Consider the following 27,305-nt stretch of genomic DNA (forward strand, 5'->3'; position numbering starts at 1 on the left):
CTGCCGAAGGTGGTTTCATCTTTTCACATGAACCAACCTATTGTGGTGCCAGTGGCTACTGCCTCTTTCGTTGAGTCAAAATCTTTGGATGTGGTCAGAGCTCTGAAAATCTATGTAGCCAGAACGGCTCGGGTTAGGAAAACCGAAGCTCTGATTGTCCTGTATGCTCCCAACAAGATTGAATGTCCTGCTTCCAAACAGACAATTGCACGCTGGATCTGTAACACGATTCAGCATGCTCATTCCACGGCTGGATTATCATTACCGGAATCGGTGAAGGCCCATTCTACTAGAAAGGTGGGCTCTTCTTGGGCGGCTGACCGAGGGGTCTCGGCATTGCAACTTTGCCGAGCTGCTACTTGGTCGGGTTCGAACACTTTTGCAAAGTTTTACAAGTTTGATACCCTGGCCGATGACGACCTCAAGTTTGGTCGATCGGGGCTGCAGAGTCATCCGCACTCTCCCGCCCGTTCTAGAGCTTTGGTATAACCCCATGGTTCTTTTGGTGTCCCCAGCATCCTTTAGGACGTATGAGAAAATAGGATTTTAATACCTACCGGTAAATCCTTTTCTCTTAGTCCGTAGAGGATGCTGGGCGCCCGTCCCAGTGCGTACTGTAGCTGCAGTTATTAATTCTGGTTACACGTATGTTGTGTTATGTTTATGGTCAGCCTGTTGCTGACATTGGTTCATGCCGTCGGCTTGGGTTCTGTTGAATGCCACGTTGTGCGGCGTGTTTGCGGTCCGTCTCCCTGAGCACAGTTCCTATAACTGGAGTCTGGAGGAGGGGCATGGAGGTAGGAGCCAGTGCACACACCTTTTTCAAAGTCTTAAAGTGCCCATGTCTCCAGTGGATCCCGTCTATACCCCATGGTTCTTTTGGTGTCCCCAGCATCCTCTACAGACTAAGAGAAAAGGATTTACCGGTAGGTATTAAAATCCTATTTTATCCTTCACTTTATATAGTATATGCAGTTCCTATCTAATATTTGTTCCTATCATTTATCTATATATTTTTATCTAATTGTCTTTTAAGAAACTGCTTTTTTATTTTCTTGTTTATTTTTAAAATGTATGTAAAAATTTGTATATGAGGAGCTATTCACTTTACAATGGACATTAATTACTTTTCACACTATTGCCAATTAAAGGAGCACAATCACTCCTCACTGTGATGGAAACACGGTTAGGAGAGTAAAGAACACTCTCACACAGCACATGAGTGGTCCGTTCGTTGCGGGCACGCATGCGCTGTAGACAGCACAAGTCTGTAGTTTCTGAGTAGTAGCCCGGAGCCGCAATCTCGCGTTAACCCGGAGTCTCCCGCGCACGCGCGAACCGCTCGTGCGGGCACCCATGCGCAATAGACACCCCAGACTTGTAGTTCTAAGTCCCAGTTCCCATTTCAACTCAGAGTCATAATCCCGCGCATGCGCGGTGCATACATCCGCACGCTGGAAGCGGCGCAGTTCTCCTCTGAGTCCCCCTGTCCATAATAAAAGATTTACCAGTGCAGAGCTCACTACCTATGACCTCTGAGGAAGTCCCAGCACATAAAAACGGGATGAAACGCGTTGGGTACGTTTGATGACTCTCCGCTCTTCATAGTGATTGACAGATAAGCATTTGTATTGTCACTAAATTGTACGAGTCCATCTATATGTTTTTCTTGTTTTTATTATAATAAATGTGTGTAAAAATAGTATTACACTATCAGAGTTTTTTCTCCCCTGGGAGCATTCTACTTTTAAGGTATTCTTGGTGGGACAGATGATACTGAGATTACCATCTATTTATGTACCTTGAAAAAAACATGAGTGCTGCCCAGTTACATCAATTTAACTATTTGCTGCACCTCCTAATATCGGTAAACAAGCACATTACTGGTAGGGTGCTTTCCCTCTTTTTTTAAACCATTTCTGGCACAGTATAGCACTTTATCACTTTTTTGCACGTTTATTGCACCTCTAGCACAGAGACACTTTATTTTTGAGCTGTTCACTTTATTGATATACTGTCTTCCATCCCATATCTACGTAAAATACCACGTTAAATATCCGGAAGGACATAAGAGGAAGAGTGGAATGAGGAAGAAGACTGAGATGTAAAGAAATTTTCATAAGCACACACTCACGTGCATCTGGTACACATATTTGGTATTTAATTGAGGACACTGTGTTGAGTCACTTATGAAAACACCGAAGGTGCGGCTGATTTACCTTTGAACAATAACTAATATATATATACACATTTACACACACACACACACACACACACACACACACACACACACACACACACACACACACTAGCCCAGTGCAGTTTTATTGTGCTCATAATAATCTCTGCATTGCCTGTGACTGTGTGTGCCTGTACCTGCTGTATGGTTTCACTCTCATGTGTATCCCATCTAAGGTAGCTATCACTATATTCTATACCCGAATGGACTAGGTGCGTCAGGGTCCTCTAATATAGTGTACACAGTACTTATCGCTACACGGATAGTTTACTGTTACAGTCACATACACTGGGATTTAATTCACAAGTTTGTGTATTCTGACGCTGTTTGGGTACTTTGTCCGCAAGTTGTGTACTCTGTCTGGCTTCATCGTACTAATAGCCTGATTGTTGCTGTATTACAGTGTCTAACAATAAGGGCAGTAAAAATATGGAAGCTGCTGTAATTTGCAAGGTATGCTCCAGATGTTTACCTGAGGGGGAAGTATTGTGTGAAGGTCTGTGTATTAAATGTCATGCACCTCCCAGTCATCCTGCAGCTCCGGTAACGACCATGGAGCCACCCTGGGTTATGTTCACCACCCTCCTGGGGACTCTGGTGGACCGTTTAGCCCCCCATATGGGACCTCTGGTGTCACTACCACCACAAGTAGTCCCTATACTAAATACGCCGTGGGCGGAAAATTTGTCTACCCAGCTACAACAGTTGAATCAGTCTTTGATTAGACAGAAATCTACTCCAGGTCACTCCCGTGTCCCTAGGTCATCTAAGCAGGCTGCTTCCTCCTCACAGTCCACTAACCTCCTAATGTTTCATCTGTCGAGGAGGAGGAGCATACGGTCCTGTCAGACTCTGAATCATGTATTACTGACGAGGATTCTACCTTACAGGTTGATGTCCTTGGCCTGGTGGATGCTATTAAGCAGATCCTTCAAATCAATGAGGATTCCACTACAGTGGCCAAGAAAACTGATATGTTTAAACAACAGACGGTGGTTAAAACTGTATTACCCCATTCTGATCATCTTGTGGACATCAGGAAGGAACCCTGGTCTATCCCAGGTAAGAAATTCCCGTTCCCTAAACGGGCTTTGGCTCGACATCCTACCCATTGCAGAGTTATGAGTAAATATGAAAACCCACCGCCGGTGGATTCTCACATCACCCATCTGGTGGTGTCATCTACTCTGCCTGTCACCACTGTCACCTCTCTGAAGGAACTGACAGATAAGCGTGTGGAGGGATGCCTGAAGTCTATATATTTCCTTGCAGGGGCCATCCATAGGCCCACCATAGCTGGTTCTTAGGCTGCAAAGGGTATTGAGGCATGAGTTCAGGCATTAGAGAATGAGCTGCCCGAGGATATTTCTGACAAAGCCAGACAATACCTGTCTCACATATGCACCGCCTATTATATTCAGGAGGCGTTCCTCTGAGGCGGGAGTACTGGCAGCCAAAGCGTCATCCACGTCTGTCCTGGCTCGCCGCATACTGTGGTTAAGGTCGTGGAAAGTGGATCTGGACTCCAAGAAGACCTTGGAGGTACTCCTCTTTACTGGGGACATTTTATTTGGAGAGAACCTGAACAAAATAGTGTCTGAATTAGCAGCTGCTAAGACTGCTTTTCTTCCTCTTACTAATTCTTCTGCTCAGAAGGCGAAGACTACCACTTTTCATTCCTTTCGACCTCAAGGGAAAACCAAGGGTCAGTCTTACCCCAGACAATCTCGTGCTCCCAAGAATACCAAGCCCAAGACGAAACAGTCCTGGGCAGCCCGGCAGCCTACTTCAAAACAAGACAAGCCTACTGCATGACGGGGCAGGCATCCCCCTGGGGGACCCCAGCATGGGAGGCCGACTTCTACAGTTCGCCCAGGTCTGGTTAAAGACCACTTCAGATGCTTGGGTACTGGAAGTTGTCTCTCACGGGTACGCTGTCTCCTTCAGGAGACCTCCCCCTCACCAGTTCTGCACTACAGTACTCCCTTCGGATCCGTTGAAGATGCAGGCTCTGCAAACAGTTGTAGGTTCTCTCCTGAGTACAGGAGTGGTTGTGCCGGTACCTCAGTCCCAGCATGGCAGAGGCTATTATTCAACCCTGTTTCTTGTGTAGAAACCCAATGGGTCTTTTCGGCCTATTCTCAACCTCAAGTCACTGAACAAGTTTGTGAGGGTCGCCAAGTTTCATATGGCAACATTGCGCTCTATTGTGCTGGTGATGGAACCTGGAGATTACATGGTATCCCTGGATATACAGGATGCTTATCTGCATATTCCTATTGCCATATTGCATCAGCAGTTCCTGCGGTTTGCTATTGGCGACAGTCACTACCAATTCCAGGCTCTGTCGTTCGAACTGGCCATGCCTCCTCGAATCTTCACCAAGGTTATGGCTGTGATGACGGCGTACGTCCGTTGCCAGGGAGTCAGAATCTTGCTATACTTGGACGACCTGTGCAATAAAAATATTCAGATATACTCTGCGCAAAATAATCTAAGGTGCAGCTGTAGTCTATATCTAATAGTGCCTCCCCACTGCACTACAAATCAATACAGTTTCAAAAAATATTAAGCGATAGAGCACAAGCGCTCCAAAGATAAACCAATTCACCCTTTATTCACTACAAAGTTGAAAATAAAGAGGGATAATACCGTCTTTTTGGGATATATCAACTTCACAATTGGCTGGTGGTGTTTCCATATTATTCTTTGATGTACAATCTGTAACAAAATGTGTCCCCTTCGTGTATACAAGAGCTAATTTTTGCTCATAAAGGGAAACAATGAAAAAGATAATAGTGCAAATTATCGTTTTAAAACACAAAGGTTTAATTACATAACACACTTACAAACATAGAAGATAAAAGCGCATAGCAAGAATCCCTCTCAGGCAATAGCAGCAGCAAATTTGGAAAATCCTCTCAATCCCCTGTTGAATCTGGGTTGGCTGTACCGAGATCCGGAACAAGATAACAGCAGGATATCCAAAACAGCAGCCCTGGGATGGGATGGTATAAAACGGTAGAGCAGTACGCTTAACGCGTTTCAGACAGCATCGTCCTTCGTCACAAAGGGGACACATTTTGTTACAGATTGTACATCAAAGAATAATTTGGAAACACCATCAGCCAATTGTGAAGTTGATAAATCTCAAAAAGACGGTATTATCCCTCTTTATTTTCAACTTTGTGGTGAATAAAGGGTGAATTGGTTTATCGTTGGAGCGCTTGTGCTCTATCTCTTAATATTTTTTGATACTTGGACGACCTGCTGATTCTGGCGAGTTCCCACGATGTCCTACTCAGTCATCTACAATTGATGGGGAGTTGCTTACAAGCCCACAGATGGCTAATCAACTGGAAAAAGTCCTCACTGGTCCCTGCTCAGAGCATGGTGCACTTAGGGGCGCTTCTGGACACACACAGTCAGAGACTGCTCCTGTCTCCAGAAAAGGTCTTGAAAATCCAGGACAGCATAAGACACTTCATCCGTCACCCCAGAGTGTCAATTCACTCAGCGATGCAAGTACTTGGCCTGATGGTGTCGACGTCCGACATGGTGGAGTACACTCAATTTCATTCCCGCCCTCTGCAATGATTAATTCTTGCCAAGTGGGAAGGCCTGCCTCATCGGATCAGATCCCAAATGATCTTGCTGACTCCAGAGGTTCGTTTGTCACTGACCTGGTGGCTCCAGGACTAGCAATTCAGCAGGGGCCATCCCTTCTGGATCCCCGATTGGGTCCTCCTGACGACGGATGTCAGTCTGAGGGGATGGGGAGCAGTGTTGGAGCAAAACTCTTTTCAGGGTCGGTGAACCAAGGAAGAATCACTCCTTCCAATAAACATCCTAGAGCTGAGGGCGGTGTTCAATGCCTTATCACTTGCCCTGCTTCAGGTACGGAACAGACCGGTTCAGGTTCAGTCAGACAATGCCACGACAGTGGCATACATAAACCATTAAGGCGGCACTCAAAGTTGCATGGCTATGAAGGAAGTGTCAGAAATCCTTTGTTTTGCAAAACGCCATCTGGCAAGTATATCGGCAGTGTTTATTCCGGGTGTCCTGAAATGGGAAGCCTACTACCTCAGTTGTCAGGACGTACACGCCGGAGAGTGGAGTCTTCATCCAGAAGTCTTTCAACTCCTAGTGGACAGGTGGGGTCTACCGGATGTGGATCTCATGGCATCTCGACACAATCACAAGTTTCCGGCCTTCGGATCTCGGACCAGGGATCCTCAAGCAACGTTCGTGGATGCACTGGCAGTACCATGGAACTTTCAGCTGCCTTACGTGTTCCCTCCAGTGCCACTCCTGCCCAGGGTTCTATGGAAGTTCAAACAGGAAGGATGAATACTACAGGGCATCCTCTTCTACTTCCTCAACGACCAGACATCCTCGTACAGAGCCCTTGTCTCTACCCAGATCTGGCCAGACTGGCTTTGATGGCGTGGCTCTTGAAGCATCACTCCTAAGAGCCAAAGGATTTTAGAGGCGGTTATTCAAACGATGTTGAAATGCCACAAACCAGCCTCTGCCCGGATTTATTACAGGGTTTGGAATTCTTACTTCACTTGGTGTGCTGAGAAGAATTATGATGTCCATAGATTCAGAACTTCCAGAATACTGGCTTTTCTCTAAAGAGGCCTGGACTTAGGTCTTTGTCTGGCCTCCCTCAAGGTTCATATATCTGCCTTGTCGGTTTGGTTTCAGAGAAAAGTTGCCTCTATACCTGATGTTCAGACGTTCATTCAGGGTTCATTATTCGGATTCAGCCTCCCTATGTCCCTCCTGTGGCTCCATGGGATTTGTCTGTTGTGCTGAATGCTCTGCAAGAGTCTCCATTTGAACCTCTTGAATCGGTGGACCTTAAATGGCCTCTGCAAAACGGGTGTCGGACTTAGGCGCTTTGTCCTGTCGTCCACCCTTTCTCATATATTTGCCTAAGGTGGTGTTATCTTTTCAACTTAACCAAGAGATTGTGGTTCCGGCCTTTGTCTCTTCAGATTTGTCTCCCAAAGAACGTTCTTTGGATGTGGTTAGGACTCTCCGTATCTATGTGGAGAGGACTGCCTCTATCAGGAGGTCACATTCCCTTTTTGTTTTGTTTGGATTTCATAAACGTGGCTGGCCTGCGAATAAGCAAACCTTGGCCAGGTGGATTAGAATGGTGTTTGCACAAGCCTATGTGCAGGCTGGACTTTCAGCTCCTGCTGCAGTTAAAGGCCATTCTACTCGGTCTGTTGGGCCTTCTTGGGCGGCCCGCCGTAGCGCGTCCCCAGAACAATTGTGCAAGGCGGCTACGTTGTCCTCAGTGAACACGTTCATTAAGTTCTATGCCTTTGATACTTCCACCTCCCAGGATGCTTCCTTTGGACGCCGGGTTCTCTTACCCGCTAAGGTGCGTCCCCTCTCTTGAGGAACTGCTTTAGGACATCTCCAATGTATTCCCTGTGGAACACTGTGTACCCTGCTGCAGAAAAGGAGAGTTATGGTAGACTTACAATGATTAACTCTCTTTCTGCAGGGTACACTGGGTTCCACAGGGTGCCCACCCTGACGCACCTGACTCTTTATGTTGTATGGCATTAGCCGCTGGTACCCTCTCCTGTTGTGAGATTGTGGTTCTATGTGACTAACATCTGCCTTCTCTTTTACATGCTCCTGCATTGGACTGGTTAACGAAACGGAGCTCACAGTGCCTGGAGGTGGGGTTATAGAGGAGTCCCCAATGCATCCTGGGACAGTCAAAGCTTTGCCTGATGGTGCCTCTGGTTCCAAGATCCCGCTCTACACCCCCGATGTATTCACTGTGGAACCCAGTGTACCTCGCAGAAAGAGAGTTAACCATGGCAAGTCTACCATAACTCTCATTTTTTTCCCTAAAAATTCTTCCTAGTGGGTGTCTAGCACCACCCTGGGGGGAATACATACTATTTCCCGGCGGGTGGTTTGCAGGCTGTAAGGATCCCGACAGTGGCACCAGGCCTTAATATCTTTTGCTCTGAAATTTACTGAAATGTATTTGGAATTAGTCATAGTGCCTTTTTTTTAATAAAATGTTATTTTGGACTAGTAATTTCTGGACCTGCCCTGTGATAGGTCTGTATCTGACCCCACTCTGCCCTCAATCCCCCAGCGGTGCATCTGTCCTGCCTCCGTCCCTTCTCTGACCTCTGTACTCACCTCTGTTCCTGTTATGCCTTTGCCATCTGTCCACCTTCATAGCTGCTCCACCTACGCCCCCTCCTCTGTCCTCATCCTCTGTCTCAGGCCCTCTTATCCACTGATGGCCTCCTTGGCTGTCATGTCTTGCTGGCAGTGCATTGTGGACATGCAGGCATGTGATTCACTGACCAGAGACAAAGGGCCGGATTCAAATGTTACTGCTGACGGGCGACAAGTTAAATTTAGCTCACTACCCCCCGGGGGTAGCGAGCTAAAAATGCGCGTAAAGAGACCTGTTTTGAGGCACAAACGGCTCTTTTCGCGATCGTGCCTATTATTTTAATCGAGTTTAGATGCTTTGCGTGCCTAAACCCGACTATAATGGGCGCGATCAGCGCGATAACGGGGAGCATTTAAATATCCATCCTCTATCTGCCGTCACTTTAGATGGGAGATAGGGGGTGCAATAAGATTCAAAATTCCCCCCCAAAGAGTAGAGCTAGAGATCTGAGGGCAAATCACTGGTTATGTTAGTAGGGAAGGTAGATTAGTGGATTTGCCAAGCCCGCTTATAGTGGTGATACATGTGTAAATACATATATATTTCCTTTGTGTTATATTTAATGGGTGATTGGAGTGACCTGTTGGGGGTGCTTGAGGACTGGAGCTAAAAACACTGACCTAGGTAGTTTATGTGAAAGGGTGATACCCCCATCGGCCAACATCCCAGAAATGAAATTAATATGGAGGAAAACTATTCTGCTGTGATGCTATACATATGTAATCCTGTAACCACATGTGGGTACATGTAACATGCATGTAACTGTGTTTTCCATGTCTATTTTTCCTCATATAGTTGCAGTGTAATATATTCTATGTTCCTGGCATCAAGTTAGTGTTAATTAATGAGTTTTTGTTGTGTCCTTTGCACAATGAATGCTCTCATGAGACTTGGCACTTTGTGCAAGTGTAAGAGGAGGGGGCATGCGATCCTTGGTATTTAGGGGAACTGACTCAAAATTGTTTTGTTGGGTTTCATTTTTTCGGTAAAACCAAATAATGCTTGCACTGTTTTTCTTTTTACATTCTGTCTATCTGACAGCTTAAATCTGTATGAATTTTTAAAAGAAGTAGTGAGTTATATAGCCAATCTTACTTTTAATATTTTGTACAACATGCAATGAATATATCCATGTTACATGCACATTCAAGTCTATCCTTTTTCTTGCTTACACTTTCTCTTACGTCCTAGAGGATGCTGGGGACTCCGTAAGGACCATGGGGTATAGACGGGCTCCGCAGGAGATAGGGCACCTAAAAAGAACTTTGACTATGGGTGTGCACTGGCTCCTCCCTCTATGCCCCTCCTCCAGACCTCAGTTAGATCTTGTGCCCAGAGGAGAATGGGTGCACTGCAGAGAGCTCTCCAGAGTTTTCTGTTGAAGAAGAATTTTGTTAGGTTTTTTATTTTCAGGGAGTCCTATTGGCAACAGGCTCCCTGCATCGTGGGATCGAGGAGAGAGAAGCAGAGCTGGCTTGTCAAGTTGGGCACTGCTTCTAAGGCTACTGGACACCATTAGCTCCAGAGGGAGTCGGAACACAGGTCTCACCTGGGGTTCGTCCCGGAGCCGCGCCACCGTCCTCCTCACAGATGCCGAAGATAGGAGCCGGATGGAGAAGGCAGAAGACATCTTAGGCGGCAGAAGACATCAGATCTTCATGAGGTAAGGCGCGCATCGGTAAGCTGCGCGCCATTGCTCCCAGTCACACACACACAGAGCAGCACTGAAGGGTGCAGGGCGCAGGGGGGGGGGGGGGGCGCCCTGGGCAGCAATAAACCTCACATTTGGGCACTGACAAGGTAGATTAGGCTGCTGGGCAGTAATTCTACGATCTCCCGCCATTTTCTATGAAAAAATCACCGGGACCGAAGCCCGCCGTCGGGTGGGCGGGGCTTGATCCTCAGCACTAACCAGCGCCATTTTCTCCACAGAAGCTGCATGAGGAAAACGCTGGCTCCCTGGTCTCTCCCCTGCTGAACTTCACAGGCTTGAAAAAGAGGAGGGGGGCACATTAGCGACGCAGTGAGTGGGAATTGGCATATTATATATAAAAAAGCGCTATCTGGAAATATTTTTTCCAGTGTTTTTAAGCGCTGGTGTGTGCTGGCATACTCTATCTCTGTCTCTCCTTAGGACCTGGTTGGGGTTTTGTCCCCTTATAGGTTAATCCCTGTGTGTGTGGGGTGTCGGTACGTGTGTGTTGACATGTCTGAGGCGGAAGGCTTCTCCAAGGAGGAGGTGGAGCAAATGAGTGGTGTGTCCCCGTCGGTTGTGCCGACTCCAGATTGGATGGACATGTGGCATATGTTGAATGCAAGTGTGGCATCTTTACATAAAAGGCTTGATAAGGCTGATTTTAGGGGGGACATCAGGGGGTCAATCCTCGGATTGGACCAACTCACAGGGCCCGTCGGGGTCTCAAAAGCGTCCCTTAACACAAGACACTACTACCGACACGGATTCTGATTCCAGTGTCGACTATGACGAAGTAAAATTGCACCCTAGGGTGACTAAAACCATTCAGGGTATGATTGTGGCAATAAGGGATGTGTTGCATATTGTGGATGAACCCTCGGTCCCCGACACAAGGGTACACATGTTTAAGGAAAAGAAACAGATTATTAACTTTCCCACATCTCATGAATTAAATGAATTCTTTGGAAAAGCTTGGGAGACTCCGGATAAGAGACCGCAGATCCCCAAAAGAATTTATATGGCATACCCCTTCCCTAAGCAGGACAGGGAAATTTGGGAATCACCCCCCACTGTGGACAAGGCCCTGACGTGTTTGTCCAAGAAAGTGGCGCTACCGTCTCCTGACACAGCAGCCCTTTAGGACCCTGCAGATCGCAGGCAAGAAACTACCTTAAAGTGTATTTATTCTCATACGGGGGCTGTGCTACGACCGACAATTGCGCCGGCATGGGTGTGTAGCGCAATTGCAGCTTGGACAGATGAGCTGACAGATCAATTTGATAATATGGATAAGGATACTATATTCTTAACTCTAGCCCATATTAAAGACGCAGTCTTATTTATGAGGGATGCTCAAAGGGACATTGGATTGCTAGCTTCTAGGGCCAATGCCATGTCTGTCTCAGCGAGAAGATCCTTATGGACTCGCCAAAGGACGGGTGATGCGGATTCCAAAAAACATATGGAAGTACTACCCTATAAGGGTAATGTATTGTTTGGGGATGGGCTGACGGATCTGGTTTCCACAGCTATAGCAGGTAAATCTAATTTTTTACCATATATTCCCCAACAGCAAAAGAAAGTAACACCCTATCAGATGCAGTCCTTTCGGTCGCACAAGTCCAAAAGAGGTCGGGGATCCTCTTTCTTTGCCAGAGGTAAGGGCAGAGGCAAGAGAGCACCTGCTTCGGCAGGTGCCCAGGAACAAAAGTCCTCCCCGGCTACTCCAAAACCCACAGCATGACGCTGGGGCTCCCCTGAGGAAGTCCGCACCGGTGGGGGCACGTCTTCGACTTTTCAGTCAGGCCTGGGTCAGTTCGGACCTGAATCCCTGGGTCTTGGAAATAGTTCCCAGGGTTACAAATTGGAATTCGAGGAGGTGCCCCCGCGCCGATTTTTTAAATAGGCCCTAACAGCTTCCACATCTGAAAGGGATATAGTGTTAGCTGCAATTCAAACGCTGTGTATACAGCAAGTGATAATCAAGGTTCCCCTGCACCAGCAGGGAAGAGGTTACTACTCAACCCTATTTGTGGTCCCGAAACCGGACGGTTCGGTCAGACCTATTTTGAATCTGAAATCCCTAAACCAGTACATAAAAAGATTCAAATTCAAAATGGAATCTCTCAGAGCGATAATAGCCAACATGAAGGAGGGGGAGTTTATGGTGTCTCTGGACATAAAGGATGCGTACCTTCATGTCCCCATATATGCCCCCCATCAGGAATACCTGAGATTCGCTGTACAGGATTGTCATTACCAATTTCAGACGTTGCCGTTTGGACTCTCCACGGCCCGAGGATTTTCACCAAGATAATGGCGGAAATGATGGTGGTCCTGCGCAAGCATGGAGTCACAATTATCCCATACTTGGACGATCTCCTGATAAAAGCGAGATCAAGGGAGAAATTGCTGAGCAGTGTGGCGCTCTCTCTGAGAGTGCTCCGGCAACACGGTTGGATTTTAAATCTACCAAAGTCACAGTTGATTCCGACAACTCGACTACCGTTCCTAGGTATGATATTGGATACGGAACAAATGAAGGTCTTCCTCCCAATAGAGAAAGCCCAAGACATCCAGAACATGGTGAGAGACCTGCTAAAACCGAAGAGGGTGTCAGTTCACCAATGCACTCGAGTTCTGGGGAAAATGGTGGCGGCCTACGAGGCCATTCCCTTCGGAAGGTTCCATGCAAGGACTTTTCAATGGGACCTTCTGGACAAGTGGTCCGGGTCCCATCTGCACTTACATCGGAAAATAACTCTGTCCCCAGGGACCAGAGTGTCCCTCCTGTGGTGGTTGCAAAGTGCTCACCTCCTAGAGGGTCGCAGGTTCGGAATTCAGGATTGGATCCTGGTTACCACGGACGCGAGCCTCCGAGGATGGGGAGCGGTCACACAGGGGGGGAAAAAATAAAAAAAATGTCAGGGTCTTTGGTCAGACCAGGAGTCCTGTCTACACATCAATGTGTTGGAACTCAGGGCCATTTACAACGGCCTTCGACAAGCGGAGAGTTTTCTTTGAAACCTACCGGTTCTGATTCAATCAGACAATGTCACAGCAGTGGCTCATGTGAACCGCCAAGGCGGGACAAGAAGCAGAGTCGTGATGGCGGAAGCCACAAGGATCCTTCGCTGGGCGGAAAATCATGTAAGCGCTCTGTCAGCTGTCTTCATTCCAGGAGTGGACAACTGGGAAGCAGACTTCCTCAGCAGACACGATCTCCATGCAGGAGAGTTGGGACTTCATCAAGAAGTCTTTGCAGACGTAACACGTCTTTGGGGAACTCCTCAAATAGACATGATGGCGTCACGCCTCAGCAAAAAACTTCGGAGGTAGTGCGCCAGGTCTCGGGACCCTCAGGTAGTAGCAGTAGACGCTCTGGTAACACCGTGGGTGTTCAAATCGGTCTACGTGTTTCCTCCTCTTCCTCTCATCACAAAGGTGTTGAGGATCATAAGACGAAGAAGAGTACGAACGATACTCGTTGTCCCAGACTGGCCTCGAAAGGCCTGGTACTCTGATCTACAAGAGATGCTCACAGGTGATCCCTGGCCTCTTCCTCTGAGGGAAGACCTGTTGCAGCTGGGGCCCTGTGTATTTCAAGACTTACCGCGGTTACGTTTGACGGCATGGCGGTTGAACGCCGAATCCTAGCGAAAAAGGGGATTCCGGAAGAGGTCATCCCTACTTTAATAAAGGCTAGGAAGGAGGTGACGATAAAACATTATCACCGTATCTGGCGAAAGTATGTGTCTTGGTGTGAGACCAAGAATGCACCTACGGAAGATTTTCATCTGGGTCGTCTTCTCCACTTCCTACAGACAGGAGTGGATATGGGCCTGAAATTAGGCTCTGTTAAGGTACAGATTTCGGCCCTCTCGATTTTCTTTCAAAAGGAATTGGCTTCTCTTCCAGAAGTCCAGACGTTTGTAAAGGGAGTGCTGCACATACAGCCACCTTTTGTGCCACCAGTGGCACCATGGGACCTGAACGTGGTGTTGCAGTTCCTAAGATCACACTGGTTTGAACCACTTAACAAGGTTGAGTTGAAATTTCTTACCTGGAAGGTGGTCATGTTGTTGGCCTTAGCATCGGCAAGGCGAGTGTCAGAATTGGTGGCTTTGTCACACAAGAGCCCCTACTTGATTTTTCATGTGGATCGAGCTGAATTGAGGACACGTCCGCAATTTTTGCCTAAAGTGGTTTCTTCGTTCCATATGAATCAACCTATTGTGGTGCCTGTGGCTACAAGTGACCTGGAGGATTCCAGATCCCTGGACGTAGTCAGGGTCTTAAAAATGTATGTAGCCAGGACGGCTACAATTAGGAAAACAGAGGCTCTGTTTGTCCTGTATGCGGCCAATAAGATTGGCGCTCCTGCTTCGAAGCAGACTATTGCTCGCTGGATCTGTAATACGATTCAGCAGGCTCACTCTACGGCTGGATTGCCGGTACCAAATTCGGTTAATGCCCATTCCACTAGGAAGGTGGGCTCTTCTTGGGCGGCTGCCGGAGGCGACTCGGCATTACAACTTTGCCGAGCGGCGACTTGGTCGGGGTCAAACACTTTTGCTAAATTCTACAAGTTTGATACCCTGGCTGATGAGGACCTAGCGTTTGCTCAGTCGGTGCTGCAGAGTCATACGCACTCTCCCGCCCGATTGGATGCTTTGGTATAAACCCCATGGTCCTTACGGAGTCCCCAGCATCCTCTAGGACGTAAGAGAAAATAAGATTTTAAACCTACCGGTAAATCTATTTCTCCTAGTCCGTAGAGGATGCTGGGCGCCCGTCCCAGTGCGGAAACTCTGCAAGACTTGTATATAGTTGTTGCTTACATAAGGGTTATGTTACAGTTGACATCGGTCTTGGACCGTTACTGTCGTTTGTTCATACTGTTAACTGGTTATGTATGTTCCAGGTTACATGGTATGATTGGTGTGGGCTGGTATGAATCTTGCCCTTGGATTGCTAAATCCTGCCTTGTATTGTCCATCTCCTCTGGGCACAGTTCTCTAACTGAGGTCTGGAGGAGGGGCATAGAGGGAGGAGCCAGTGCACACCCATAGTCAAAGTTCTTTTTAGGTGCCCTATCTCCTGCGGAGCCCGTCTATACCCCATGGTCCTTACGGAGTCCCCAGCATCCTCTACGGACTAGGAGAAATAGATTTACCGGTAGGTTTAAAATCTTATTTTTTCTCTTACCACCCCTTGTCATCCATATGGTTAGTACTTCAAGGGGTGTAACAATATTTAGACAATTTAGGCCAGAGCCTTAAGATATATATTTTTTAAAGAATTCCAGGCTCATAGAGTTGAAATGATGCACTTTGTTAAAGTGGATGTGAAATATTCAAATAATCAGTTTGTATAATGAAATTCAAATAAAAAGGCCAATTTGTGGTACTCGCTACAAAAAGCAACCTGGGCGAAGTGCATGAAAAAAGTAGGGAACCATCCTGGACCTCCCAAAAATGGTAACTGAGATAGCAGGATGGTATAAAAGGCCAGTGGTGACCATAAGGAAAGTACTGGAGGTTCGTAAAAGATAACACTCAGCGAAAAAGAAAGACTCTTCATTGGGTCACTGTAACTATATGAATTTAAACACAGGTACACATGTTTAATATTAAGGTTAAAATTTGTAAATATTAGTATCCAATTAGACAAGTCGAGAGCAATGAAGTATCAAGATGTACTGGTATTATTGGCAACCTATAGGTGGAATATGTATCATATCTTTATCAGTAAACAATCTAAATACCAATGTACGTATACCAATATATACTGTTCTTGGGGGAAATCTAATAAAAACCTGCAATCAATCAATGTTTATGAAAACATTTCAAATAACGATTGCTTCATTCAATCCTGTTTTTTTGTGTTTATTACAATACAGGGTGCTTCAAAAGTCGCAGTACACCCTTTGTTTCAAAAACTTTGCAGGAAATGGGAAAACTGAATACTCCAGTAAGGTATGGGTGAGGTGGGCTATCTTTTAGGGTATGTACACATTAAATGACTGTCCTTTATGGAGAACAGTTCAGCTTGTAATTCTAACAAAAAAGGTGTGGGCCACAGTGTCCTTTGGTGAAAGGGCAGTTGGAAGACCCTTTCTCACTTGCTGCTCTGTTTAGCTGAGGCGGGACTGGTGGGATGACCAGCAGCTCACAGAGCACCGGGCATTCCCCCCACAGTGACGAAAATGGGGCATGGTTCGTGTTCACGGCACTTCCCGCAGGGCCACGCCCCCTAACCATGAGACGTGCATTAACATGAGAAGGACAACATTAAAGCACCACAGACAAGGGAACTGGAATTTGGGGATGTATAGGTACCTTCCTGGTTATGCTTGCCATACTTGGAATTCTCCTCTTCCTTCTAGTGACGTGAAATACACGTACTTTTCGACAGTGTAATTTTTTTTCGACAGTCTGAAAAATGGAACTGTCATTGAAAAGGTCAAATGCAAATTCGACCTAAAACAGTCGAAAAGTGCTGGTTTTCCGACTGTCGGAAAAAACTACACATTGAATGGACTCTATAGGAGTAAAATAAATTACCTGCAATCCGTGTTCATAGTAAAAAAAAATCGCATTAAATTTGCATTTTACCACAATTATTTATTTAATAATTCAATTATCTGCTATTTTTTCATGCTTGTTTCTGCATGAAGACACACAGTATGAGTTCCCAGATCTATGTTTTTTTCGCGATCATGACTGCAAAAACAAGACGCATCATGAAATACCCATCTGCGATAATTTACTAGAGTTTATAGTGTTTGCACTCACTTTGTAGTATTCTTCAAGAGAGGGATGCTCCATAAAAGACCAAAAAGGTCCTTATATGTAGGCTCAAAACGTCAGCGATGTTTTAGATGTAACCTGTGTGTAAAATAAATATGGTGAGTGGCCGTTTCCTCTGCATATATATGTGTATATATATATATTTATAGAGTATAGAAAAAGAGGAAAAATTGCGCCCCAGGGGTTTACAAATACCCTTATACAAAGACTATTGCTTAACAGGATTTGCAATCAATATATATACAGGTTTTTAAAACACATAACGGACTGTACTTTTCATAAAAATTTATTAAAACAATTATACAGAAACATGAAGTATATCCATCATTATTACATGTACATTATGATGTAGTTTCTCCTACAGAAATCCATCAATGGGATATGGAGGAAAGAAGGCAACCTTTCTGTTGTATCCTTATTCTTCCTCATTAAATATTCGGAGATAACATCAACAAGAAATACAGTGACCCAACGCGTTTCGTCTAGGAACTAGACTTCATCAGGGGTGCGTCTTAGATAATAATGTCTATCCAAAAGAGTGATAGGCCTAGATCATTGGCCGAATAGGTTCATACGTGGGCTTCCAAACATCAATGAGGCGTGAAATAAGGGCATAAAGTCAGCCTCGTGAATCTGGTAACTCAGATTACGAAGAGCTCAAAAGGGAAGCATTCGTATGAAAAAAAGAGGAATCGGCAACCTCATGCACACATGGAGGACCTCAGAAGTCACAATACAGGTGAAAAATGCAGAAATCTATACAGAGTCCTTATGGTATCCTATGGATATGATACCTTCCAAATAGTGATTAGCAGTGAGCCAGTGATCATGCAATCATATATATATATATATATACTGTGGTTGTTCCGGCGGCACTCAAGCAGTCTGGACAAGTAGGTAAATGCAAGGATCTTTATTAGACCATCTAACGGCGTTTCGGGGTTCTACCCCGTCGTCAGGGACAAATATATATATATATACTGTTCAGTTCACGGTTTGTTTTTGTTCACTTGGTTACTCAACCTGAAGAAAAGGCATTTTAACTTTGAAAGTGAAACGTTGTTATGTAACCTTTCTTGTAGCACGTTTTCAGAGATGTGATTTTGCAATACAAATTTTTCAAAAAAAGCCCATGGAGAGGTTCAGGAAAACTGAGCGGCGATCCACTTTGTAACCGTGCGATGTGCCTGCGCATTGCGGTGCATGCGCAGTTTACACCTGATCGCCCGATGTGCGAAAACGTAGTCTAGAGATCAGGTCTGAATTACCCCCCATGTGCACTGCAGGGGGGGCAGATATAACAGGTGCAGAGAGAGTTAGATTTGGGTGGGTTATTTTGTTTCTGTGCAGGGTAAATACTGGCTGCTTTATTTTTACACTGCAATTTAGATTTCAGTTTAAACACACCCCACCCAAATCTAACTGCCCATTAGAGTAAAATGTTGCTGCTGCGATTAGGGTGTATATTTTCTAATGTAGGCCGACCATATTGGGGGTCATTCCGAGTTGTTCGCTCGCTAGCAGTTTTTAGCAGCCGTGCAAACGCTATGCCGCTGCCCACTGGGAGTGTATTTTAGCAGAAGTGTGAACGAATGTATCACAGAGTGGCTACAAAGTTTTTTTCTGCAGTTTCAGAGTACAGTAGCTCAAAACCTACTTAGCGTTTGCAGTCACTTCAAACTGTTCATTTCCGGTTTTGACGTCACAAACCCGATCTGCGTTCGCCCAGCCACGCCTGCGTTTTTCCTGGCACGCCTGCGTTTTTTTGAACACTCCCTGAAAACGGTCAGTTGACACCCAGAAACGCCCACTTCATGTCAATCACTTTGCGGACACCAGTGCGACTGAAAAGTATCGCTAGACCCTGTGTGAAACTACATTGTCCGTTGTAATAGTACGTTGCACGTGCGCATTGCGCCGCATACGCATGCGCAGAAGTATCATTTTTTTGCCTCATCGCTGCACAGCAAACAAATGCAGCTAGCGATCAACTTGGAATGACCACCATTATCCCTTTAACCTGGGACACTCATGAATTACACAGGTTCTGTTCTGCTTAAAACCAGGTGAAATGCAGGCTTGTAGTCAGCCAGCCACAGAACCTGTGTAATTCATGAGTGTCCCAGGTTAAAAGAATAATATGGTCAGCCTAATTAATGGTCAATTTTGTTTGTTTTTGTTAGATTTTAGATCGATGTTAAATACATTTTAATCGATTTTGGACTTCCAGGGTTAAAACACACATTTACTAGTAAATTAATTTTTATATAAGTTTTTAAATGTTAGTAAATGTATGTTTTAACCCTGGAAGCCCAACATTGATCTAAACTCGTTTTAACATCAATCTAAAATTGAACAAAAACAAACAAAATCGATCTTTAGTAAATATACCCCCAGGTCTGAATTGGGCCCTGAATTCAATTAGCCACAAGGGTAGTCCACTTGCTGCAGTTAACAGGTTTTTTTTTTTTTCCGAGCCTGCAGCTCGAAAAGGAATCCCTGATAAATGGCCTGTTTTCGGGTCCCGCTGCCCTGTTAGCACATAGGTCCCAGAGTTTATGTGTTAACGCCCATTAACAGTTAATTTACTGGGCAAGAAAAAAGGCCTATAATTGAATAGCCCTGAGACTACCACCCTTTTTTACACCTGGTCCCCCCTATAATGTAAAGGGGTTGGCTATGCGTGGGTCACCATACCTACGCCAGTATCCCGACAGCGGCATGCCGGCGTGGGAGCGAGCGCAACAAGCCCCTTGCGGGCTCGGTGGGGACCAGCAGTCGTCACAGCTTTTATTCCCACTCTATGGGTGTCATGGACACCCGCGAGTGGGAATAGTCCCTGCTAGTCGGCATGCCGACTGTTGGGATTCTCAGTGGGCGGGATGGTAGGGGGAGGTGTTGTTACCAATGGTCTCCTGATCATCGGTCACATAACTACATCCCATGTAAAGCAGCTGTAGATAGATTGATGGGGCTTTGAGACAAAATGGAGATAGTCAGACGCTTCAAAGTAATATAAAGGGAATGAATTTAATAGTGATGAGCGAGGTTCGGTTTTACTCGGTTTTACTCGGTTTTACTCGGTTCTCAAAACGGCATCTTATTGGCTATCCAAAACACGTGACATCCGTGAGCCAATAAGATGCCGTTTTGAGAACCGAGTAAAACCGAGTAAAACCGAATCCGCTCATCACTAGAATTTAATCCGCACTCGTAAATTTCTATCCTCAAAGAACCCTGCCTGTATTCCAGCAATTGTTACATAGCTATAAAACAGAGTTCACATAGGATTTACATTGTGTTTGTATGATTGTTTTCCTTAATGCGAGCACCTGCTTTTAGGTTTGTATGTTATACAATCAGTCACAGCAGTGTTGCGCATTTTCATACATTTGATGAATTAGGGTGTGCAGACCAAATCCCCCTGTGTTTGTGTTGTCTAGTTGTCAAGGCACAGAGAAGATGACTCATATGTATGATTGTGAATACAAAGAGCTGTCAACATGCACAGTGAGGGAGATTATTGCCGTAATGACAGATTAGTGGAATTTTATTAGGAAATACTGACACTGGTGTATATATATATATATATATATATATGTACAGTAAAGTATAGGGAGTGCAGATACATGTGTGCAGAGGTCACAGTATAGGCATCGATGGTGTGTGTGTGTGTGTGTGTGTGTGTGTGTGTGTGTGTGTGTGTGTGTGTGTGACTCACGTAGTTGTCTCTCATGAGCTCAGTTACATTGCTCCATCTCACTAACCCAGCACAATTAATAATGCATGTGCATGAAACTGTTATACTGCAGGTAACATATGCAGGTGTAGAGATACAAACACTGGGGGAGAGGTTGGCAGAGCTTGCATACACTGTATAAACATTAGACATATGCTACATAGTATTCACTATAATATAAAAAAAAAAAAACAAACACATGAAATCCATTAAAATAATAATTTTGTGCATTAGGATTTTTTCAAAAGTTTCTGAGACTTTGCGTCTCAATTACTATTATGACTATGCCCATGTGACACATGCACTGTGACTTTTTAGCTTTGGCCATTACATGTGATGCAGAATCAGTCCTCGTGTATACAGATTGTTCCTCCCACTACCTCAGCCAGTCGCACAGTGCCTCTTTAGAGCAGTTCCCAGGGCAAGGGAAAGGGAAATGTTAGTTCATTTTAACACTACCTGTTAATGCAGCTTTATATACTGGGGGAGATGTGTGAGGCAGTAAAGAGTGGTGAAGTTGCCCATGGCAACCAATTAGCTTTGAAGTAGCATTTATCAAGTGCATGCTTTAAAATTATACATAGTAGCTGATTATTCTCTTACGTCCTAGAGGATGCTGGGGTCCACATTAGTACCTTGGGATATAGATGGGTCCACTGGAGCCTTCGGAACTTTAAAAGTTTAATAGTGTGGGCTGGCTCCTCCCTCTATGCTCCTCCCACAGAACTCAGTTTAGAATTTGTGCCCGAGAGAGCCAACGCAGCTAGTGGAGCTCCCACAAGGGTTTCACTAAATGATAATTCTAAGGTTTTAAATCAACACAGGAACGGTGCTGGCAACAGCCTCCCTACTTCGATGGAGTTAAAGCGAACGCTCATTACCGCAACACGACCGCCACCTCCTAACATGCTGAAGAGTTGTTGAGTGGTGAGTATACAGCCAGCTGCGTTTTCTTTAGGGCGGCATAAGGCACGGAGCGCAGCAGTGACAGGCTGCGCTCCGGCGGGCTCACAATGACACTTAAGGATGCAGAGCGCAGGGGGGCGCTCTGAGCCGGCATTTCCCTACACTGGTCGACAAAAGCTGTAAAGGGGCTAGATCCCGCTGTCCAGCATAAATCCCTCAGGCCAGTATAATCTCTAAAACGGATGGAGAGAGCAGCGCCATTACGGGGGCGGGGCTTCTTCCTCACTATGACCCAGCACTCACCAGCGCCAGAACGCTGACCTCCTCTTAACTCCTGCGGTACCAGAGTGTTATAGAATGGGGGAGTACATAGTAGCATAACCTTATAGGTTAATATTGCGCTGAGGTGGCATAAATAATTTAATATATAAAACTTCAAAGGGCGCGTGGGGGCTGGCTCTGAACTCTGTTGTTCCCCTAACGATTTTGGTAGGAATACTGTCCCTGACATATCCCTGTGTGACTGTGTTTTGTGTGAGTGTCATTTTGCACATTATCATGTCTCAAGAATCGGGTGCAGCAGAGGTGGAATCCTTAGAGGACGCCATTTTAGGGACTCAGGATTGCAATGTGGCAGCTCTTCCCTCAGGGGATGAACCTATATGGCTTAAGGGAATAAAGGGAATGATATCTCAATTTCCCACAAAATGTCTCATACTGAGAAAGAAACACAGGTTTGGAGACAGTCTGTAGAGAGTGCTTTGTTTGCAGAACCCTCTACTTCTACCAAACCAACAAAAAAGCGTTCACTTGCTGAAATTATGCAAGTCGACACGGATACCGACTCCGATACGGGGGAGGGCTTAGATGACACCAGGATAGCTGACGCTGCCCTGGCTAAAAGTATAAGACACATGATTCAAGCCATAAAAGAAGTGTTAGAGGTGATTGACACTACTCCAGTACAGGAAAAGAAAGCTTATTTTAAATTGCATAGAAAACCTGAAGTTACTTTTCCTCCGTCAGAGGAACTTAACATGCTATTTGAAAAATCCAAAGAGAATTCTGGTAGCTTATCCATTCCCTACAGAGGATAGGAAAAAATGGGAAACCCCGCCTATGGTCGACGCTTCGGTGTCCAGACTATCAAAAAAGATTAAGTGATGCCGTACCGGGTACAGGCAAAGTAAAGAACCGGCCGACCGCAAAATTGAAACTACACTCAAATCCCTTTACATGGCCTCAGGTACTATTCTTAGGCCCACTATAGCATGTGCATGGGTATCTAGTGCCATTGTAAAATGGTCTGAGAACTTATCAGAAGAACTAGATACTATGGATAGGGATGATGTGGTTTTACTCCTTGGTCACATTAAAGATTCTGCAGGTTTCATGGTAGAGGCCATGAAAGACAGTAGTGTTGATTCTAGCACCCTGCACCTTTCAAAACATGTGCAGTTCCTCTTTCCTGCCTGGGGTGTCGCTCTCTGCTCTGGTGCTTCTCAGCAGACTCTGATCTGTATTTCAGTGCTGAGATACAGACCAGAGTGTTCTGAGAAGCACCAGAGCAGAGAGTGACACCCCAGGCAGGAAAGAAGAACTGCATGGATTTTGAAAGGTGCAGGGTGCTAGAATGAACACTACATAGGACTTATAGCAGCAAGAATGTCGGCTATGTCTATCTTAGCACGCAGAGGTCTCTGGGTTCGCCAGTGGACTTCAGACACAGAATCAGAAGAGTATTGAGACTCTTTCCTATACCGGGGAGGCGCTATTCGGAGAGGCACTGGGTACCTGGATATCCAAGGCAACGGCGGGTAAGTCAACATTTCTTCCCTCCACACCAACTTCACCACAGAAACCGCACAGCGCTCCTCTGATGCATTCCTTTCGGGCCGCAAATGCCAAAAGGGGCAGGGGTGGCCAATCCTACTTCAGGGGAGGATGTGGAAGATCCAAGTGACCAACAGCAGCAACAGCAGGTTCCCAGGAACAGAAATCCACTTCTGCTTCCTCCAAAACCTCAGCATGACGCTGGGGCTCCCCTACAGGTGGGAGCACGCTTAGAGAATTTCAGTTAAACGTGGGCCCTATCAGGCTTAGATCCCTGGGTAATACAACTTGTGTCCCAGGGGTACAGACTGGAATTCCAGCAACTCCAACCTTGCCGATTTTTCATGTCAACCTTACCAGTTTCTCCAGAAGAGAAGTCAAAGACTCTGGAGGCCATTCAGAAGTTGGTCCGAGACAGGGTTCCCGTTCCACAACCACAACAAGGCAGAGGGTTTTACTCCAGTCTGTTTGTGGTACTGAAGCCGGATGGCTCAGTAAGACCAATTTTAAATCTCAAGGCATTGAACCAATTCCTAAATGAATTCAAGTTCAAGATGGAGTCCCTAAGGGCAGTGGTCTCCAGCCTGGAGGAAGAGGAATTCCTGGTGTCTCTGGACATCAAGGACGCGTACCTGCATGTCCCCATTTGGCCTCCTCATTAATCCTACTTAAGATTTGCTGTCCTGGAATGTCACTGTCAGTTCCAGATGCTACCATACGGGCTGTCAACAGCACCAAGGATTTTCACAAAGGTGATGGCAGAGATGATGGTTCTCCTGCGCAAGCAAGGAGTGAACATTATCCCATATCTGGATGATCTATTAATCAAGTCAACTTTCAGGGAAAAGTTGCTACAGAGTATCACACTGACAGTGCAGATACTCCCGGACCATGGTTGGATTCTCAATCGTCCAAAGTCTCAGTGGAACCAACACAGAGATTAGCATTTTTAGGAATGATTCTAGATACAACAGTACAGAGAGTGTTTCTCCCATTGGAGAAAGCGTTGGTGATTCAGTCAATGGTTCGAGAGAGCTTGAAGCCAGACCGAGTATCGGCCCATCAATGCATTCGCTTACTGGGAAAGATGGTAGCTGCTTACGAAGCCCTACAGTTCGTACGTTTCCATGCCAGGTCCTTCCAACTGGATCTCCTGGACAAATGGTCCGGATCACATCTTCACCTACAACAGCTTATACGCCTGTCGCCGAAAGCCAGGGTCTCGCTCCTCTGGTGGTTGCAGACTTCTCACCTGCTCGAGGGACGCAGGTTCGGGATTCAGAACTGGATCCTCCTGACCACGGATGCAAGTCTAAGAGGTTGGGGAGCGTAAAACTTCCAAGGAAGATGGTCATGTCTAGAAGTTCTTCTTCACATTAACATCCTGGAACTGACAGCAGTTTACAACAGACTTCTGCAAGGGGCTCATCTACTAACAGATCAAGCCATTTTAGTCCAGTCGGACAACCTGACGACAGTGTCTTACATAAACTGCCAAGGCGGAATGAAAAGCAGAGCTGCAATGGCAGAGGTGACAAGGATACTCCTCTGGGCGGAAAGACATGCAAGGGCTCTGTCAGCAGTCTTCATTCCAGGAGTGGACAACTGGGAAGCAGGCTTCCTCACTTCCTCAGCAGACACGATCTCCATCCAGGAGAATGGGGCCTCCATCAGGAGGTATTCGCAGAGATAACAAGTCTTTGGGGAGTTCCTCAAGTAGACATGATGGCATCTCGTCTCAACAAGAAACTTCGAGGAGACCCACAAGCAGTGGCAGTTAACGCACTGATAACTCCGTGGGTGTTCCAATTGGTGTATGTGTTACCTCCACTTCCGCTAATCCTAAGGATTCTCAAGTTGATAAAAAGAACAAAAGTTCAAGCAATTCTCAATGCTCCAGACTGGCTAAGGAGGGCTTGGTACCCAGATCTTCTGGACTTGCTCCTAGAAGATCCTCGGCCTCTTCCACTCAGAGAAGACCTGCTTCAGCAGGGGCCGTTTGCTTATCAAGACTTACCGCAGCTACGTTTGACGGCATGGAGGTTGAACGACAGATCTTAGCTTGAAAGGGCATTCCTTCTAAGGTCATTCCAATACTCATCCAGGCTAGGAAGGGGGTAACGTTGAAACACTACCATCGAATTTGGAGGAAATACGTGTCTTGGTGTGAATCCAAGAAATTTCCTACGGTGGATTTTTAACTAGGGCGTTTGCTCCTGTTTCTACAGGGAGGTGTGGGTGTGGGCCTAGGCTCAATCAAGGTTCAGATTTCGGCCTTGTCCATTTTCTTCCAGAGACAACTGGTGGTCCTCCCTGAGGTTCAGACTTTCCTGAAAGGGGTTCTGCACATCCAACCTCCTTTTGTGCCTCCAACCGTACCATGGGATCTAAATGTTGTGTTGCAGTTTCTACAATCGGACTGGTGTGAACCTTTAGGGAAAGTGGACCTAAAGTTTCTCACATGGAAGGTGGTCACACTGTTGGCCCTGGCATCCGCGAAGCGGGTGTCAGAATTGGGAGCGTTGTCTCATATGAGTCCTTATTTGATATTCCATGAGGATAGAGCTGAACTCAGAACTCGTCAGCAATTTCTTCCAAAGGTGGTATCAGCTTTTCATATCAACCAACCTGTTGTGGTGCCAGTGGCTACTGAAACTTCAGCTTTCGCAAGATCCTTGGACGTTGTCAGGGCTTTGAAAATTTATGTGGCGAGGACTGCTCGTCACAGGAAGTCTGAAGCTCTTTTTGTGCTATACGATCCCAACAAGATTGGGTGTCCTGCTTCAAAGCAGACTATTGCGCGCTGGATCAGATGTACTATCCAGTATGCTTATTCCACGGCAGGATTGCCGGTTCCGACTTCAGTAAAGGCCCACTCTACTCGTAAGGTGGGTTCTTCCTGGGTGGCTGCCCGGGGTTTCTCGGCTATGCAGTTATGCCGAGCAGCTACTTGGTCATGATCAGACACGTTTGGCAAAATTTTACAAGTTTGATACTTTGGCCTCTGATGACCTATGGTTTGGTCAAGCAGTTTTGCAGGAACCTGGTGCACTTCCCGCCCTTGAGCGGAGCTTTAGTATAGCCCCAAGGTACTAATGTGGACCCCAGCATCCTCTAGGATGTAAGAGAAAACAGGATTTTATAACCTACCGGTAAATCCTTTTCTCGTAGTCCGTAGAGGATGCTGGGCGCCCGCCCAGTGCCCCAGTTTCTCCTGCACAGTTGTTACTTGTTAAGTAATGGCAGATGTTGCCACTTTTGTTCATGCATATTGGCATGGTTTCTATGTGTTCCATGCTGGTTGCATGTTTATAAATTGGTGTGAGCTGGTGTGAATCTCACCACTATCTGAGTAGGGAGGCCAATCCCGGGGCATTTTTTCAATCCCGGGATTCTGGATTTAAAAATGCTCAATCCCGGGATTGCAGTAGGGAGCAGTGTAGGGAGCAGGGAGAGTATATGTGTCGAGGGCAGCGAGGGGTGGTGGGTGGGTGTAAGGAGCATGTAAGGAGCAGGAAGGGAGGGTGGGTGTAGGGAGCAGCGGCAGAGTGAGTGTAGGGAGCATGTAATGAGCAGGAAGGGACGGTGGGTGTAGGGAGCATGTAAGGAACAGGAAGGGAGGGTGGATGTAGGGAGCAGGAAGGGAGGATGGTTGTAGGGAGCAGCAGGAGGGTGGGTGTGTAAGGAGCATGTAAGGAGCAGGAAGGGAAGGTGTCGGTGGGTGTAGCGAGCAGGGAGGGAGGGAGAATGTCTGGAGCAGAGAGGGAGTGTGGGTGTAGGTAGCGAATGCGATAACACTTACTAATTAGGTGGGCCGCAGGCACCAGCCATGGACACACACACACACACAC

The 27,305-nt window shown here is 46.2% G+C and overlaps 1 protein-coding gene and 1 long non-coding RNA gene across 4 annotated transcripts in view; one reads left to right on the forward strand and one right to left on the reverse strand.

Annotated features, from left to right (window-relative positions):
* The window catches only part of USH1G (USH1 protein network component sans), a 91,949-nt gene that overhangs the window by 51,878 nt on the left and 12,766 nt on the right, over window positions 1-27,305 (forward strand). Inside the window, exon 2 of one of the 3 annotated variants that reach the window (XM_063960673.1) lies at window positions 16,067-16,142. The exons of the other annotated variants lie outside the window; for them this stretch is intronic. Within the exon in view, the coding sequence (XP_063816743.1) occupies window positions 16,117-16,142 (26 nt within the window). The 5' untranslated portion in view covers window positions 16,067-16,116. The remainder of the gene's footprint in view (window positions 1-16,066; window positions 16,143-27,305) is intronic. 3 annotated transcript variants of the gene reach the window in all.
* On the reverse strand, window positions 17,247-17,786 carry LOC135055995 (uncharacterized). Its single transcript, XR_010243862.1, has 2 exons — window positions 17,697-17,786; window positions 17,247-17,487 (listed from the first exon to the last, which is right to left on the reverse strand). It is a non-coding gene; the product is annotated as an uncharacterized LOC135055995 (long non-coding RNA).

Source organism: Pseudophryne corroboree, chromosome 3 (genome assembly GCF_028390025.1).
Source record: "Pseudophryne corroboree isolate aPseCor3 chromosome 3, aPseCor3.hap2, whole genome shotgun sequence".
Lineage (NCBI taxonomy): Eukaryota > Metazoa > Chordata > Amphibia > Anura > Myobatrachidae > Pseudophryne > Pseudophryne corroboree.